The sequence below is a fragment of the Oncorhynchus nerka genome, linkage group LG3 (genome assembly GCF_034236695.1).
Source record: "Oncorhynchus nerka isolate Pitt River linkage group LG3, Oner_Uvic_2.0, whole genome shotgun sequence".
In the NCBI taxonomy this organism is placed as follows: Eukaryota; Metazoa; Chordata; class Actinopteri; order Salmoniformes; family Salmonidae; genus Oncorhynchus; species Oncorhynchus nerka.
The window spans coordinates 35,260,441-35,277,945 of record NC_088398.1 but is presented as its reverse complement, the minus strand read 5'-3'; the positions used below and the strand labels follow the sequence as shown (position 1 = coordinate 35,277,945).

Below are 17,505 nucleotides of genomic sequence, written 5' to 3'. Positions count from 1 at the left end.
AACATTCAGTTCATGTCAGGAGAAAGCTGAAAATGGTAGTGGAGTGGAGTAGTCATCACCTCTTAATCAGGGAACAGGAGGTAGCTTGTGGGAGCTTCATATGCGCTACAGTCAATTATGAGTGCATGTATACTTATTAAAAAAATATATATATATATGCCTACTGTATGATAGCTAGAAAATTAATTTAGTCTGCCTAGCTGGAACTTCTGAAGAAGACACATGTTTTATTTCCAAAAGATAGCCAAACAAAACATATTAACTTTTTATGTAGTAGCAAAATGTCTAACTAATTTGCATTTTGTTTTTACTTACACTTGTATGTTGACTTCTCAATTGATGTTGTTTTTAAGTTTTCTTGAACTTTTCTTAGCGGATTTACAATCGGCGCAAATTAAATTATGGTGAGTTTCAGGCCCCCGGAGTGAACATAATTGTACACTTGCAAAGCCAACTAAAAACGAGGGCTGAGGGGCTTACGTTGCAAACTTCCCTTGCTTGGTATATAATTTGGACCACCCTCCAAGATGGCGACGGGGATTCCCCCAAGGGCATAAGGCAAGGGTAAGTGGACGTGGGTGTTTCTTTTAATTGTTTGGGACCGCAGCCCAGGTTAATTCTCTGAACCTCATCCTATGATTGGATGGACAACATGTCAGCCGACTAAAAACGAGGGCTGAGGGGCTTACGCTGCAAACTTCCCTTGCTTGGCTAATCATTTGGACCAAAATCAAATCAAATCAAATGTATTTATATAGCCCTTCGTGCATCAGCTGATATCTCAAAGTGCTGTACAGAAACCCAGCCTAAAACCCCAAACAGCAAGCAATGCAGGTGTAGAAGCACGGTGGCTAGGAAAAACTCCCTAGAAAGGCCCAAACCTAGGAAGAAACCTAGAGAGGAACCAGGCTATGTGGGGTGGCCAGTCCTCTTTTGGCTGTGCCGGGTGGAGATTATAACAGAACATGGCCAAGATGTTCAAATGTTCATAGATGACCAGCATGGTCAAATAATAATAATCACAGGCAGAACAGTTGAAACTGGAGCAGCAGCACGGCCAGGTGGACTGGGGACAGCAAGGAGTCATCATGTCAGGTAGTCCTGAGGCATGGTCCGAGGGCTCAGGTCCTCCGAGAGAGAGAGAGAAAAGAAAGAGAGAAAGAAAAATTAGAGAGAGCATACTTCAAATTCACACAGGACACCGGATAGGACAGGAGAAGTCCTCCAGATATAACAAACTGACCCTAGCCCCCTGACACATAAACTACTGCAGCATAAATACTGGAGGCTGAGACAGGAGGGGTCAGGAGACACTGTGGCCCCATCCGATGACACCCCCGGACAGGGCCAAACAGGAAGGATATAACCCCACCCACTTTGCCAAAGCACAGCCCCCACACCACTAGAGGGATATCCTCAACCACCAACTTACCATCCTGAGACAAGGCTGAGTATAGCCCACAAAGATCTCCAACCCAGACAAGAAGATCACATCAGTGACTCAACCCACTCAAGTGACACACCTGTCCTAGGGACGGTATGAAAGAGCCCTAGTAAGCCAGTGACTCAGCCCCTGTAATAGGGTTAGAGGCAGAGAATCCCAATGAAAAGAGGGGAACCGGCCAGGCAGAGACAGCAAGGGCGGTTCATTGCTCCAGAGCCTTTCCGTTCACCTTCACACTCCTGGGCCAGACTACACTCAATCATATGACCCACTGAAGAGATGAGTCTTCAGTAAAGACTTAAAAGTTGAGACCGAGTTTGCGTCTCTCACATGGGTAGGCAGACCATTCCATAAAAATGGAGCTCTATAGGAGAAAGCCCTGCCTCCAGCTGTTTGCTTAGAAATTCTATGGACAATTAGGAGGCCTGCGTCTTGTGACCGTAGCGTACGTGTAGGTATGTACGGCAGGACCATATCAGAGAGATAGGTAGGAGCAAGCCCATGTAATGCTTTGTAGGTTAGCAATAAAACCTTGAAATTAGCCCTTGCCTTGACAGGAAGCCAGTGTAGGGAGGCTAGCACTGGAGTAATATGATCAAATGTTTTGGTTCTAGTCAGGATTCTAGCAGCCGTATTTAGCACTAACTGAAGTTTATTTAGTGCTTTATCCGGGTAGCCGGAAAGTAGAGCATTGCAGTAGTCTAACCTAGAAGTGACAAAAGCATGGATTAATTTTTCTGCATCATTTTTGGACAGAAAGTTTCTGATTTTTGCAATGTTACGTAGATGGAAAAAAGCTGTCCTTGAAACAGTCTTGATATGTTCTTCAAAAGAGAGATCATGGTCCAGAGTAACGCCGAGGTCCTTCACAGTTTTATTTGAGACGACTGTACAACCATTAAGATGAATTGTCAGATTCAACAGAAGATCTCTTTGTTTCTTGGTACCGAGAACAAGCATCTCTGTTTTGTCCGAGTTTAAAAGTAGAAAGTTTGCAGCCATCCACTTCCTTATGTCTGAAACACAGGCTTCTAGCGACGGCACCCTCCAAGATGGCGACGGTGATTCCCCCAAGGGCATAAGGCAAAAGTAAGTGGACAAGGGTGTTTCTTTTAATTGTTTGGACCGCAGCCCAGGTTAATTCTCCCATGTAGGTCTATGGAAGGGGGTGAAGTGTACGAGCCTCCTAGGTATTTGTATGACATTTCACTCAGGAGGATGGCCCTCCTCTTCCTCCTCTGAGGACCTTTCACTGCTGTACTTCAACAATGCCCCCTTGTCTTCTGTACTGCATATACTGTGGTATTATAGTAGGAGAGTGTATAAAAGTTTATTAGGCTAGTCTGAGTGTAGTTATTTGTGATGAAATATTAGATCTAACTGCCCCACAATCCAAACTAATAAGGTTTTGGTCTATCAGAATGACCAGACAAATCATTTAAATTTAACTGTGACAATATTTAACTGCTTGGCTTAAGTAAAACGGGGCAGCAGGGTAGCCTAGTGGTTAGAGTGTTGGACCAGAAGGTTGCAAGTTCAAATCCCCAAGCTGACAAGGTACAAATCTGTTGTTCTCCCCTGAACAGGCAGTTAACCCACTGTTCCTAGGCTGTCATTGAAAATAAGAATTTATTCTTAACTAAAGGTAAAAAAACAAAAACAAAAACATTTGGTACTTCTTCCCTTCCACTGCCACAAAAATACTTGTAAAGAGTTAAAGCAAGTTCCATCAATTTTTCTTCATGGAAAAGTACCATACTTGTTAAGTGTTCTCCCCCAGAGATTAAATGTATCTCAGGCCTTTAGATAAGTAGCCAAGTATTTTCCATTTGATATGGTTGCCATGGTTACAATATCCTTAAAATTAAGGCCAAGCCAGAAAGAAAAACATGAATAGATTCAAAAGCAGACTATTTAGGCCTAACTTGATTTTTGCATTGTCCTTCAAAATAATAACTAGCTACATATTTATAAAAACTGAATTATTTTCTATTACAAAACACTGTTAATTATTTATCGGGAATTGTAAATACGAAGAATTATATTCCAATATGCAGTGACAGTGTCCTAGAATAATACCATTACTATTACAAATACAGTATTATGTGCATGGAAATGTATCCCAGCATGCATGCTTGACAGCGAAACGACGAACAGGGAAGGATGATGAAGCTAAAATGGCAGCTCAACTGACGGTGCTGCCAATTCGTTGTGAAGAAATACACAAGGAACAAACTAGAACAAAAGGCGATATGACACATTTTCTTTGATATTCTTTGCTTTAATCCCGAATTAAAAGACGATATGGTTTGAGATTCGGAATTCCGGGAAAGAAAGAACGATTCGACGCTCTGAAATTAGAAGCATATTTCCCAGTTGCATCGCGCGGGCTAAATTTTTTTATGTTTTTGGAAGATACACTGGGATGTAACAATTCTGTTGTTTTTGCAGTACAGGATGGACAAATGACGCGAAATATAGGCTTTTAAAATGACCGTTGAGATATAATTGAAAACTATCTAATTGTTTTTTAAATGTAATATATGCATTGTTCTCCAAAACGATGATGTGTGCTGCTGCTGCAGCCGGTGGAGGGATTCTTCCATCCACATCGCCTTCGATGAGGATAGGCATCAGGGTCATTTCTGGAGTTGGTGACGATTTCTCCTCCATTGGGTCGGGTATGGGTTCGTGTCAAACACCGGGAACCCAGTCGGATTGCCGAAGTCGGTACCAGCTTCTACTCTCTGGGCGAGCTTTGGCGGAAAGATACAGGAGGATTTATACCACGGCTATCAATGACAAAGAGCAAGGGATAAACCAAGGAAGGTAGGTTGGGTGAAAATGAGAAATGTCTGACACAAAGCTGGCTAGCCTTGTAGCTAGCTTGCAAATTAGCCCAACTACCTGCAGGGTTTGTCACACAACCAATACTGTTTGACGGCACGCTCATATCCACTTAGTCTATTAAACTAAACGATTTACGATGGAAAATCCATCTTATATCATGGAGTTATGTTTAATCGGCTAATATTCAGTTAGCCAGGCCAACCTCTCTACCTAGTTTGCTAGCAAGGTGGCTAGCTTTGACAGCTAGCTAGCTAGCAATCCAACACTTAGCAGTTTAACAGCTAACTGGCCACATGATAGCTGCCAGCGTTAACGTTAGTGTCCAGTCATAATCATTTTACTGTGGGAGACGGGTAGGTTAGTTTTGAATGGGCTGATTTACTCACATGCTGTTACCCGTCAATTATGTCACTAGGTTAAATCGGTAACTTACTAGCCAACTAACTAGTAATGAGTAGCTAGCTAACCTAATTAGCTAGCCCGTTATTTAGCATAGCTAGCTAACGTTAGCTATCTACTCTAGTTGCGTTTTTGGTTCTTTTTTACGCACTGCAGTATACAGGCTTGCCAGCTTACGTCAGGACTGTACTCTACGTATGATCAATGCATGTTGGTGAATGTGTGTAGCTAGCTAGTCTATACATTCGACAGGTAAATAAAAACAAATGTCAGTCGCTGCTTGATTTGACATCTCACGTAGCTAAGTAGCTAGCTAGATTGGATCGAACAATGTGTGTGGTATATATCCTATTTAGTTACTAGTGGGGCTATGTCATAGACCCTGAATGTTAGAGGATTGGTTTTAATTTCCAGCCATATTGGTCAATTCAATTGGATTGAGTGGCAGTAGAGGCAGAAACCCGGTTTTACTTCTGCAGGAAAATAAAGTTAAGGGAGATCTCAGAAATTGTGTAATAGAATTGTCAACCAAATATATTGTCATGTAATTCTAAATACAGTTTATACAAATGTTCTGTATAAATAGCCTCTAAAATGTGTAAACAGACCATAAATGTCAACATTTTTGTTTTCTTGGAAAGCTGTGAGTGCTATTATATGATACAGTATCACAACTTGTGTAAGTCTTATCATCCACAGATTCAGCAGGTGTATGTTTGTGTATTAGAGGGCTTCGCGGATCCGTGTGGACCCAATATTCTTAGGGGTCTGGGCCAGGTCCTGTTAGATTGGCATTGTGTATCGGGTCTCGGGTCTATGTAGCTACAGCTGATAGACCCATGAAGACTTCTATTGTGGATTGACTGCATTGTTTGAATGTAATGTTGGCATATTGTCAGTTAAAGCTGCAATATGTAACCTTTTGGGTGACTGATGAAATTCACATAGCAATGTGAGTGTTTAGATCTGTCATTATCATTGAACGCAAGTCTAAGAAGTGGTAGATCTATATGTGCATTATTTCTATGCTTCCCATGCTTAAGTTTTGTTTTTGCATCTTACTTTGGGTTTTGTACACCAACTTTAAACAGCTGAAAATACTGTTTTTGGTTATTGAAAAAATATTTCAGTGGTTTATATGATTGTTTTGTCACATTAACTAAAATTAGGCAAATTGAATCTGAATATAGCACTTTTCTATAATAAAAAAACATGTATGGAATCATTCCTCTTAAAACTGTCTGGTTGGCTAGCTAACAAACATTGCATATCAATTCTTAAAATTAATTTTACACAATAGTTTATTACAGCATTGGCAAACCATGGTTGACCATCTCCCTGACCAAAATGGCTCACCTTAATCCCATCATAAGAGTGTTCATGCCCATTGTATTATTGTAATTTCTAATTATATGGTGTGTGGGCCCAAATTCACAGGGCTGTAGTAGCAACCCTACCCTGGCAAATGGTTCTATCAAAATTGACACCTCAAAGTAGGTTTAGGAGCATTTCTGTAGAATTTACGCAGCTGGTTAGGATAATTTAACGTAGCAGTTTAGGATAATTAGGTTAAGGTTAGGAAAAGGGTTAGCTAAAATGGAAAAAAAATCTACTTTTGACATCAATTTGACAAGCTGTGTTCCATCTAGGCATGACTCTGGCAAACGTAGCCAGCACTTTTTTTCTCAGAGATAAAATGGTGGCCTTAACTGGGATTATACAGTGTATTCGGAAGGTATTCAGACTAGAGGTCGACCGATTTAATCGGAATGGCCGAAGTTCACATAACAATCGAAAATTGGTATTTTTGGATGCCGATTTGAATTATCTTTTTTACAACTTTATTTAACGAGGCAAGTCGGTTAAGAACGCATTCTTATTTTCAATGACGGCTTAGGAACGGTGTGTTAACTGCCTTGTTCAGGGGCAGAACAACAATTTTTACCATGTCAGCTCAGGGAATCAATCTTGCAACCTTACAGTTAATTAGTCCAACGCTCTAACCACCTGCCTCACGAGGAGCCTGCCTGTTACGCGAGTGCAGTAAGAAGCCAAGGTAAGTTGCTATCTAGCATTAATCAATCAATCATAACCACTAGTTAACTACACATGGTTGATATTACTAGTTTATCTAGCGTGTCCTGCGTTGCATTTAATCGATGCGGTGCGCATTCGTGAAAAAGGACTGTTGTTGCTCCGTGTACCTAACCATAAACATCAATGCCTTTCTTAAAATCAATACACAGAAGTATATATTTTTAAACCTGTATATTTAGCTAAAAGAAAGGTTAGCAGGGAATATTATATTATGGTATATTCAAACCGTTTTAGAAACTTCAGTGTTTGAATGATGTCTGTGAGTATAACAGAACTCATATGGCAGGCTAAATCCTGAGAAAAAAATCCAACCAGGAAGTGGGAAATCTGAGGTTTTTTAGTTTTTCAACACTTTGCCTATCCAAGATAGTGGAAATTTGGTCCGATTGCACTTCCTACGGCTTCCTCTAGATGTCAACAGTCTTTAGAGCCTAGTTTGAGGCTTCTATTGTGAAGGGGGAGAAAATAAGAGCTGAGAGCTATCCAAATAAGAGCTATCCAAATCTACTAATAATATGCATATCTTAGTTTCTGGGCCTGAGTAGCAGGCAGTTTACTCTGGGCACCTTATTCATACAAGCTACTCAATACTGCCCCCCAGCCATAAGAAGTTAAGGACTCTCACACCATGAGAAACGAGATTCTCTCTGGCCTGAATACCAAGTGTCAGGTCTGGAGGAAACCTGGCACTATCCCTATGTTGAAGTGGGGTGGTAGCATGCTGTGGGGATGTTTTTCAGCGGCATGGACTGGGAGGCTAATCATGATTGATGCAAAGATAAACGTAGCAAAGTACAGAGATCCTAGTCCTGAGCGCACTGGCGCAGGTTTTCAGGCTGGGGCGAAGGTTCACCTTCCAACTGGACTACAACCCTAAGCGCACGTCCCAAAGCCAGTCTTGCGTTGTCTTGGCTAAGTCTCAATGTACTTGAACCCTATCGAACATCTCTGAAGACACCTGAAAATAGCTGTGCTGCAACGCTCCCCATCCAACCTGACAGAGCTTGAGAGAATCTGCAGAGAAGAATGGGAGAAACTCCCTAAATATAGGTGTGTCAAGCTTGTAGCGTCATGCCCATGAAGTCTAAACTCTGTAATCGCTGTCAAAGGTGCTTCAACAAAGTACTGAATTAAAGGTCTGAATAATTATGTAAATGTAATATTTAAAGTTTTTTTTATACATTTGCAAAAATGTCTAACCCTGTTTTTGCTTTGTTATTATGGAGTATTGTGTGTAGATTGATGGAAGAAAATTATTTAATCAATTTTAGAATAAGGCTTTAACGCAACTGGGAAAAGTCAAGGGGTCTGAATAGAATCTGAATGCTCTGTATGTATTTGAATTACTTCCACATGCAACTTGGATTAAGACTATGCAATTAGCCTTTTAACATGATTATTTACTCCATAAAATAAATGGCAATATGCAAGAGACTTGATAAACCATGTGCAATCAAGTAACGGTCATGAGATTGGAATTCTAATTACAAGTGTTTTTAATTACTTTGTACAATGTATTAAGTTTAAATTGCAAAGCAATGACAAGTATTACAAGGCATGATCAGAGAGGGACAAAGAAACCATGGATTGTGCCATGGCCCATAGCTCTTGGGAGAGGGAGAAAGAAAAATAAAGTGTAGGTATCTCACCACAGCAAGTCAGGAACATAGGTGAAAGAACAACAAATCTAATACCCCTTTAGAAGCATCTTAGTTGTTTGGATTCAAAATATGAGTTGTTGATTGATAGCATTACTGTAAAGTTAACCTCCAATCAGATATCAGACCTACAGGATGTTTATCGCAACAGAAGCTCTGCTTCTCAGAGGTGTGAAGATGGGGTTTTGGCAAGATCAACACTGGGAATGCTGAATTCCTAAGATGACAGTCAAGTCACTTCGGGGGCTGCCCTACAACTGGGTGTATTGATACACCATACAAAGTGTAATTAATAACTTCACCATGCTCAAAGGGATATTCCAATGTCTGCCCCCCCAATCTACCAATAGGTGCCCTTTGTGAAGCATTGGAAAACCTCCCTAGTCTTTGGTTGTATCTGTGTTTGAAATTCACTGCTTAACTGAGGGACCTTAAAATTATCTCTGTGTTTGTCGTACAGAGATGAGGTAGTTGTTTGAAAATCATGTTAAACACCTATTGCATACAGGGTCCATGCAACCTATTATACTGAACATTTACATTACATTTAAGTCATTTAGCAGACGCTCTTATCCAGAGCGACTTACAAATTGGTGCATTCACCTTATGACCTCCAGTGGAACAGTAGTGCATCTAAATCTTTTCAGGGGGAGGGGGGGTGAGAGGGATTACTTTATCCTATCCTAGGTATTCCTTAAAGAGGTAGGGTTTCAGGTGTCTCCGGAAGGTGGTGATTGACTCCGCTGTCCTGGCGTCGTGAGGGAGTTTGTTCCACCATTGGGGGGCCAGAGCAGCGAACAGTTTTGACTGGGCTGAGCGGGAACTGTACTTCCTCAGTGGTATGGAGGCGAGCAGGCCAGAGGTGGATGAACGCAGTGCCCTTGTTTGGGTGTAGGGCCTGATCAGAGCCTGGAGGTACTGAGGTGCCGTTCCCCTCACAGCTCCGTAGGCAAGCACCATGGTCTTGTAGCGGATGCGAGCTTCAACTGGAAGCCAGTGGAGAGAGCGGAGGAGCGGGGTGACGTGAGAGAACTTGGGAAGGTTGAACACCAGACGGGCTGCGGCGTTCTGGATGAGTTGTAGGGGTTTAATGGCACAGGCAGGGAGCCCAGCCAACAGCGAGTTGCAGTAATCCAGACGGGAGATGACAAGTGCCTGGATTAGGACCTGCGCCGCTTCCTGTGTGAGGCAGGGTCGTACTCTGCGGATGTTGTAGAGCATGAACCTACAGGAACGGGCCACCGCCTTGATGTTAGTTGAGAACGACAGGGTGTTGTCCAGGATCACGCCAAGGTTCTTAGCGCTCTGGGAGGAGGACACAATGGAGTTGTCAACCGTGATGGCGAGATCATGGAACGGGCAGTCCTTCCCCGGGAGGAAGAGCAGCTCCGTCTTGCCGAGGTTCAGCTTGAGGTGGTGATCCGTCATCCACACGGATATGTCTGCCAGACATGCAGAGATGCGATTCGCCACCTGGTCATCAGAAGGGGAAAGGAGAAGATTAATTGTGTGTCGTCTGCATAGCAATGATAGGAGAGACCATGTGAGGTTATGACAGAGCCAAGTGACTTGGTGTATAGCGAGAATAGGAGAGGGCCTAGAACAGAGCCCTGGGGACACCAGTGGTGAGAGCACGTGGTGTGGAGACGGATTCTCGCCACGCCACCTGGTAGGAGCGACCTGTCAGGTAGGACGCAATCCAAGCGTGGGCCGCGCCGGAGATGCCCAACTCGGAGAGGGTGGAGAGGAGGATCTGATGGTTCACAGTATCGAAGGCAGCCGATAGGTCTAGAAGGATGAGAGCAGAGGAGAGAGAGTTAGCTTTAGCAGTGCGGAGCGCCTCCGTGATACAGAGAAGAGCAGTCTCAGTTGAATGACTAGTCTTGAAACCTGACTGATTTGGATCAAGAAGGTCATTCTGAGAGAGATAGCGGGAGAGCTGGCCAAGGACGGCACGTTCAAGAGTTTTGGAGAGAAAAGAAAGAAGGGATACTGGTCTGTAGTTGTTGACATCGGAGGGATCGAGTGTAGGTTTTTTCAGAAGGGGTGCAACTCTCGCTCTCTTGAAGACGGAAGGGACGTAGCCAGCGGTCAGGGATGAGTTGATGAGCGAGGTGAGGTAAGGGAGGAGGTCTCCGGAAATGGTCTGGAGAAGAGAGGAGGGGATAGGGTCAAGCGGGCAGGTTGTAGGGCGGCCGGCCGTCACAAGACGCGAGATTTCATCTGGAGAGAGGGAGAAAGAGGTCAGAGCACAGGGTAGGGCAGTGTGAGCAGAACCAGCGGTGTCGTTTGACTTAGCAAACGAGGATCGGATGTCGTCGACCTTCTTTTCAAAATGGTTGACGAAGTCATCTGCAGAGAGGGAGGAGGGGGGAGGGGGAGGAGGATTCAGGAGGGAGGAGAAGGTTGCAAAGAGCTTCCTAGGGTTAGAGGCAGATGCTTGGAATTTAGAGTGGTAGAAAGTGGCTTTAGCAGCAGAGAGAGAAGAGGAAAATGTAGAGAGGAGGGAGTGAAAGGATGTCAGGTCCGCAGGGAGGCGAGTTTTCCTCCATTTCCGCTCGGCTGCCCGGAGCCCTGTTCTGTGAGCTCGCAATGAGTCGTCGAGCCACGGAGCGGGAGGGAGGACCGAGCCGGCCTGGAGGATAGGGGACATAGAGAGTCAAAGGATGCAGAAAGGGAGGAGAGGAGGGTTGAGGAGGCAGAATCAGGAGATAGGTTGGAGAAGGTTTGAGCAGAGGAAGAGATGATAGGATGGAAGAGGAGGAGAGTAGCGGGGAGAGAGAGCGAAGGTTGGGACGGCGCGATACCATCCGAGTAGGGGCAGTGTGGGAAGTGTTGGATGAGAGGGAAAAGGATACAAGGTAGTGGTCGGAGACTTGGAGGGGAGTTGCAACGAGGTTAGTGGAAGAACAGCATCTAGTAAAGATGAGGTCGAGCGTATTTCCTGCCTTGTGAGTAGGGGGAAGGTGAGAGGGTGAGGTCAAAAGAGGAGAGGAGTGGAAAGAAGGAGGCAGAGAGGAATGAGTCAAAGGTAGGCGTGGGGAGGTTAAAGTCGCCCAGAACTGTGAGAGGTGAGCCGTCCTCAGGAAAGGAGCTTATCAAGGCATCAAGCTCATTGATGAACTCTCCGAGGAACCTGGAGGGCGATAAATGATAAGGATGTTAAGCTTGAAAGGGCTGGTAACTGTGACAGCATGGAATTCAAAGGAGCGATAGACAGATGGGTAAGGGGAGAAAGAGAGAATGACCACTTGGGAGAGATGAGGATCCCGGTGCCACCACCCCGCTGACCAGAAGCTCTCGGAGTGTGCGAGAACACGTGGGCAGACGAAGAGAGAGCAGTAGGAGTAGCAGTGTTGTCTGTGGTGATCCATGTTTCCGTCAGTGCCAAGAAGTCGAGGACTGGAGGGAGACATAGGCGGAGATGAACTCTGCCTTGTTGGCCGCAGATCGGCAGTTCCAGAGGCTACCGGAGACCTGGAACTCCACGTGGGTCGTGCGCTGGGACCACCAGATTAGGTGGCCGCGGCCACGCGGTGTGGAGCGTTTGTATGGTCTGTGCAGAGAGGAGAGAACAGGGATAGACAGACACATAGTTGACAGGCTACACAAGAGGCTACGCTAATGCAAAGGAGATTGGAATGACAAGTGGACTACACGTCACGAGTGTTCAGAGAGTTAAGCTTACGTAGCAAGAATCTTATTGACTAAAATGATTAAAATGATACAGTACTGCTGAAGTAGGCTAGCTGGCAGAGGCTGCGTTGTTGACTAAGTAGGCTAGTTGGCATTGGCTGCGTTGTTGACACTACACTAATCAAGTCGTTCCGTTGAGTGTAATAGTTTCTACTGTGCTGCTATTCGGGGCTAGCTGGCTAGCTAGCAGTGTTGATTACGTTACGTTGCGTTAAAGAACGACAATAGCTGGCTAGCTAACCTAGGAAATCGCTCTAGACTACACAATTATCTTTGATACAAAGACGGCTATGTAGCTAGCTATGTAGCTAGCTACGATCAAACAAATCAAGCCGTTGTACTGTAATGAAATGAAATGAAAAATGTGATACTACCTGTGGAGCGAAGCGAAGTGCGACCGGATTGTTGAGTGCAGAAGTTCTGTTCGGTAGACGTTGGCTAGCTGTTGGCTAGCTAGCAGAGTCTCCTATGTTAAGGATGACATAAAACTACACACTCTAAACTACACAATTATCTTGGGTACGAAGACAGCAAAGACAACTATGTAGCTAGCTAACACTACACTAATCAAGTCGTTCAGTTGAGTGTAATAGTTGTGCTGCTAATCGGTAGACGGTGGACTAGCTAACGGTGGACGTTAGCTAGCTGGCTAGCTGCAGGGCAGTGTAGACTGCGTTAGGACGACGAAATACGATAATTACGCAATTATCTATGATACAAAGACGGCTGTGTAGCTAGCTAAGAAGAAATTGCTAAGATTAGACAAATCAAACCGTTGTACTATAATGAAATGTAATGAAATGTAATACTACCTGCGGACCGAGTGCAGATGCGACCGCTCGCTCCAACCCGGAAGTTGCTAAAAATACAAAAGTATAAACCCATTAAACAATTTTACTGAGTTGGTTTATGTAAGGAAATCAGTGAATTGAAATCCATTCATTAGGCCCTTACCTATGGATTTCACATGACTGCAGGTGAAGAGGCCGGATGTGGCGATCCTGGGCTGGTGTGGTTACACATGGTCTGCTGTTGTGAGGCCGGTTGGACGTACTACCAAATTTTCGAACCTGATGTTATGGTAGAGAAATCAACATTCAATTCTCTGGCAACAGCTCTGGTGGACATTCCTGCAGTCAGCATGCCAGTTGCACGCTTCCTTAAAACACAGACATCTGTGGCATTGTGAAACCGTACATTTTTATTGGCCTTTTGTTCCCAGCACAAGGTGAACCTGTAATGATCATGCCATTTAATCAGCTTCTTGATATGCCAAACCTGTCAGGTGGATGGATTATCTTGGCAAAGGAGAATTGCTCACTTACAGGGAGGTAAACAAGTTTGTGTACAACATTTGAGAAGTTTTTTTTTTGCTGATGGAACATTTCTGGGATTTTTTTATTTCAGCTCATGAAACATGGGATCTACACTCTATGTTGAAATGTATATATTTTTTTCAGTATGTAACTTGCTAAACATTTCTACTCCTGAACTTATTTACACTTGCCATAACAAAGGGATTGACTCGAGACATTTCAGCTTTTAATTTTTAAATAAGTTGTAAAACAATATGACAATTCCACTTTGACATTATCTCAATTTAATCCATTTTAAATTCCGGCTGTAACACAACAAAATGTCAATGTAAGAGGTGTGAATACTTTCCAAAGGTGCTGTGTCTGGTATCTGTATTTCTTGCCTTAACTAACGATAGTTAAGTTTGACAGGGTCTCCCGAGTGGTGCCGTGGTCTAAGGGCGCAGTGGTAGCTGTGCCACAAGATCCTGATTCGAGTCCAGGTTCTGTCGCAATCGGCTGCGACCGGGAGACCCATGGGGCGGCGCACAATTTGGGAGACGCCTAACACAGGACTGACAGCTGATCGTCGTGGCAGACCACGTGTAACAACACCTGCACAGGATCTGTACATTCGAACATCACACCTGCGGGACAGGTACAGAATGGCAACAACAATTGCCCGAGTTACACCAGGAACGCACATCAGTGCTCACACTGTCCACAATTGGCTGAGAGAGACTGGACTGAGGGTTTGTAGTCCTGTTGTAAGGCAGGTCTTCACCAGACATCACCGGCAACAACGTCGCCTATGGGCACAAACCCATCGTCGCTGGAACAGACAGGACTGGCAAAAAGTGCTCTTCACTGAGTCGCGGTTTTGTCTCACCAGGGGTGATGGTCAGATTCGCGTTTGTTGTCGAAGCAATGAGTGTTACACTGAGGCATTTACTCTGGAGCGGGATCGATGTGGAGGGTCCGTCATGGTTTGGGGTGGCATCATCGGACTGAGCTTGTTGTCATTGCAGGCAATCTCAACATTGTGCGTTACAGGGAAGACATCCTCCTCCCTCGTGGTACCCTTCCTGCAGGCTCATCCTGACTAGAGGGCGACCGATTAATCTGCATGGCCGATTTCAAGTTTTCACAACAATCTGCATTTTTGGACGCCTATTATGGCCGATTACATTGCAGTCCATGAGGAGACTGCGTGGCAGGCTGACCACCTGTTACACGAGTGCAGCCAGGAGCCAAGATAAGTTGCTAGCTAGCATTAAACTTATCTTATAAAAACCAATCAATCTTAACTAGTGAATGTTACCTACACATGGTTGATAATATTACTAGTTCATCTAGCTTGCCTGCGTTGCATATAATCAATGCGTTGCCTGTTAATTTATCATTGAATCACAGCCTACTTCGCCAAATGGGAGACTATTTAACAAGTGCATTCGTGAAAAAAGCACTGTCGTTGAACCAATGTGTACCTAAACATAAACATCAATGCCTTTCTTAAAATCAATACACGTATGTTTTTTTTAAACCTGCATATTTAGTTAATATTGCCTGCTAACACGAATATCTTATAACTAGTTTAATTGTGTCACTTCTCTTGCGTTCGTTCTGTGTAACCAGAGTCAGGCTATATGCAGCAGTTTGCCACCCGTTCGATAAGATACGGAACAGTTCGATATTTCACTGAAAGAATAATGACCTAAGGGTCATATTTCTTTGTGTTTGCTCTATCAAATCATATACTTAATTATAATAGTCTGACTGAGCGGTGGTAGGCAGCAGCAGGCTCGTAAGCATTCATTCAAACAGCACTTTCCTGCGTTTGCCAGTAGCTCTTCGCTGTGCTTCAAGCATTGCGCTGTTTATGACTTCAAGCCTATCAACTCGCGAGATTAGGCTGGCAATACTATAGTGCCTATAAGAACATCCAATAGTTAAAGGTATAATGAAATAGAAATGGTATAGAGAGAAATAGTCCTACAACCTAAAACTTCTTAACTGGGAATATTGAAGACTCATGTTTAAAGGAACCACCAACTTTTATATGTTCTGAGCAAGGAACTTAAACGTTACATGGCACATATTGCACTTTTACTTCTCCAACACTGTTTTTGCATTATTTAAACCAAATTGAACATGTTTCATTCTTTTTTTGAGACTAAATTTATTTTATTTATGTATTATATTAAGTTAAAATAAGTGTTCATTCAGTATTGTTGTAATTGTCATTTATTTCAAATGTGTATATATAAAAATCGGCCGATTTGAATCATTGTCTTTTTTTGGTCCTCCAATTGCGTTGAAAAATCATAATCGGTCGACCTTTAATCATGACATGACCCTCCAGCATGACAATGCCACCAGCCATACTGCTCGTTCTGTGTGTGACTGCCTGGAAGACCGGGATGTCAGTGTTCTGCCGTGGCCAGCGAAGAGCCCGGATCTCAATCCCATTGAGCACGTCTGGAATCTGTTGGATCAGAGGGCTAGGGCCACCCTCCCCCAGAAATGTCTGGGAACTTGCATGTGCCTTGGTGGAAGAGTGGGGTAACATCCCACAGCAAGAACTAACAAATCTGGTGCTCTCCATGAGGAGGAGATGCACTGCAGTACTTAATGCAGCTGGTGGCCACAACAGATACTGACTTACTTTTGACCCCCCCTTTGTTCAGGGACACATTATTCCATTTCTGTTAGTCACATGTTTGTAGAACTTGTTCAGTTTGTTTTAGTTGTTGAATCTTATGATCATACAAATGTTTACACATGGAATTTGCTGAAAATAAATGCACTTGACAGGGAGGACATTTCTTTTTTTGCTCTGTATGAATGTATATGTATGTACATACACGTTTTTGTTTGGAGGTCGTGGCCCCAGGGCATGTAGGTAATCCGTTTGGCATCAATTTACCATATTGATTAGACATTTCTGTGATAGGCTATAGGCCCAACTCTTACTGAATTTGCTATTTTATTTCACAATGTGTTTCAGGGGAAAGAAAACGTTGAGCAAGAAGAAGCTGAAACGGCGCCAAAAGGTCAAGTCAAAAGTCAAAACAAGAACCAAGGTAAGATATATTTTATTGGTACCAGAGGGACCTTTCTTTCCTTGTGAGTTACTCACTTTTTTTCAGAATAATACATTATTTTCATTGCAAATTTGTTGCTTTCTAGTTATTTTTGGTCAAAGAAAGTTGGAGTTGCCTATTGAGAATCTCAAGCTGAGAATAAAATGATATTTTCTTGTAATGCTTCACCTTTATCAAAGCATTTTATTTTCATGGTACAACTCGTATACATAACTACACCTCCTAGGCTATACACATGTATGAGCACAGGCTTGCTTAGCTGGTTTTGCCGTTGATCAAACGAACTCATTAGTTTCTCCCTCATTAATATTTAAGATGGTTGCCAGGAACACCGTTTTACTTAGTCGGCTTGACCAACTGCCAGGGCTCCAGCTCTCTCACCTGGAAGAGTAGTTGGAGAAGGAGGTTGAAGTAGTATTGGGAGTGGGTCTGTCTTGGGTGTGATGGAGCTGTTGCTGAGCAACCTATGTGTTCCACATTTCCACGGACACCGTTGCCAGCCTGCCCTCCATCTCCTCACCTGTGCTAAGACTCTTTCCTTTGTGTTTCTCTGTGCAGGGCTAGGAATAAAATGGTGTAGTAGGCCCTACCCTTACAGTCTCCCAAACCTAAACAAACCCCCAGAGCTGATGTCGAAGGCTATTTGATATATTTCTCTTTTCTTTCACATCGCAAGTGTCATCTGCACTGCGGTGGGACCCTGGTAATGCCTGGCTGTTGAGGATTTTCTTTCTTTAGCAGTTAAAACATTTCTCCTGTGAGTGTTGAGCCACAAGCAGGCAGAGGGTAGAGCGATGCAGACATGCACACCCCAAACATCAGACGGTGGGTGCGGCTGGTCCGATTTTTCACTCATGCCTCTCTTTCATACAGGTGGGTCTGGTTCCTTTCTCTCTGGCTCCCCTCTCTGATCTAGTGTTGGACTGGTCCCATTTCACGCCCGTTTCCCCTTCTGATACGGC

The 17,505-nt window shown here is 43.7% G+C and overlaps 1 protein-coding gene across 1 annotated transcript in view; it reads left to right on the top strand.

Annotated features, from left to right (window-relative positions):
- The first annotated feature begins 3,589 nt into the window (after positions 1–3,589).
- LOC115107163 (E3 ubiquitin-protein ligase MYCBP2) overlaps positions 3,590–17,505 on the top strand; it is a 310,312-nt gene continuing 296,396 nt past the window's right edge. The window contains 2 exon segments of the mRNA XM_029630721.2: positions 3,590–4,273; positions 16,447–16,522. Coding sequence (XP_029486581.2) covers positions 4,008–4,273; positions 16,447–16,522 — 342 coding nt within the window. The 5' untranslated portion in view covers positions 3,590–4,007.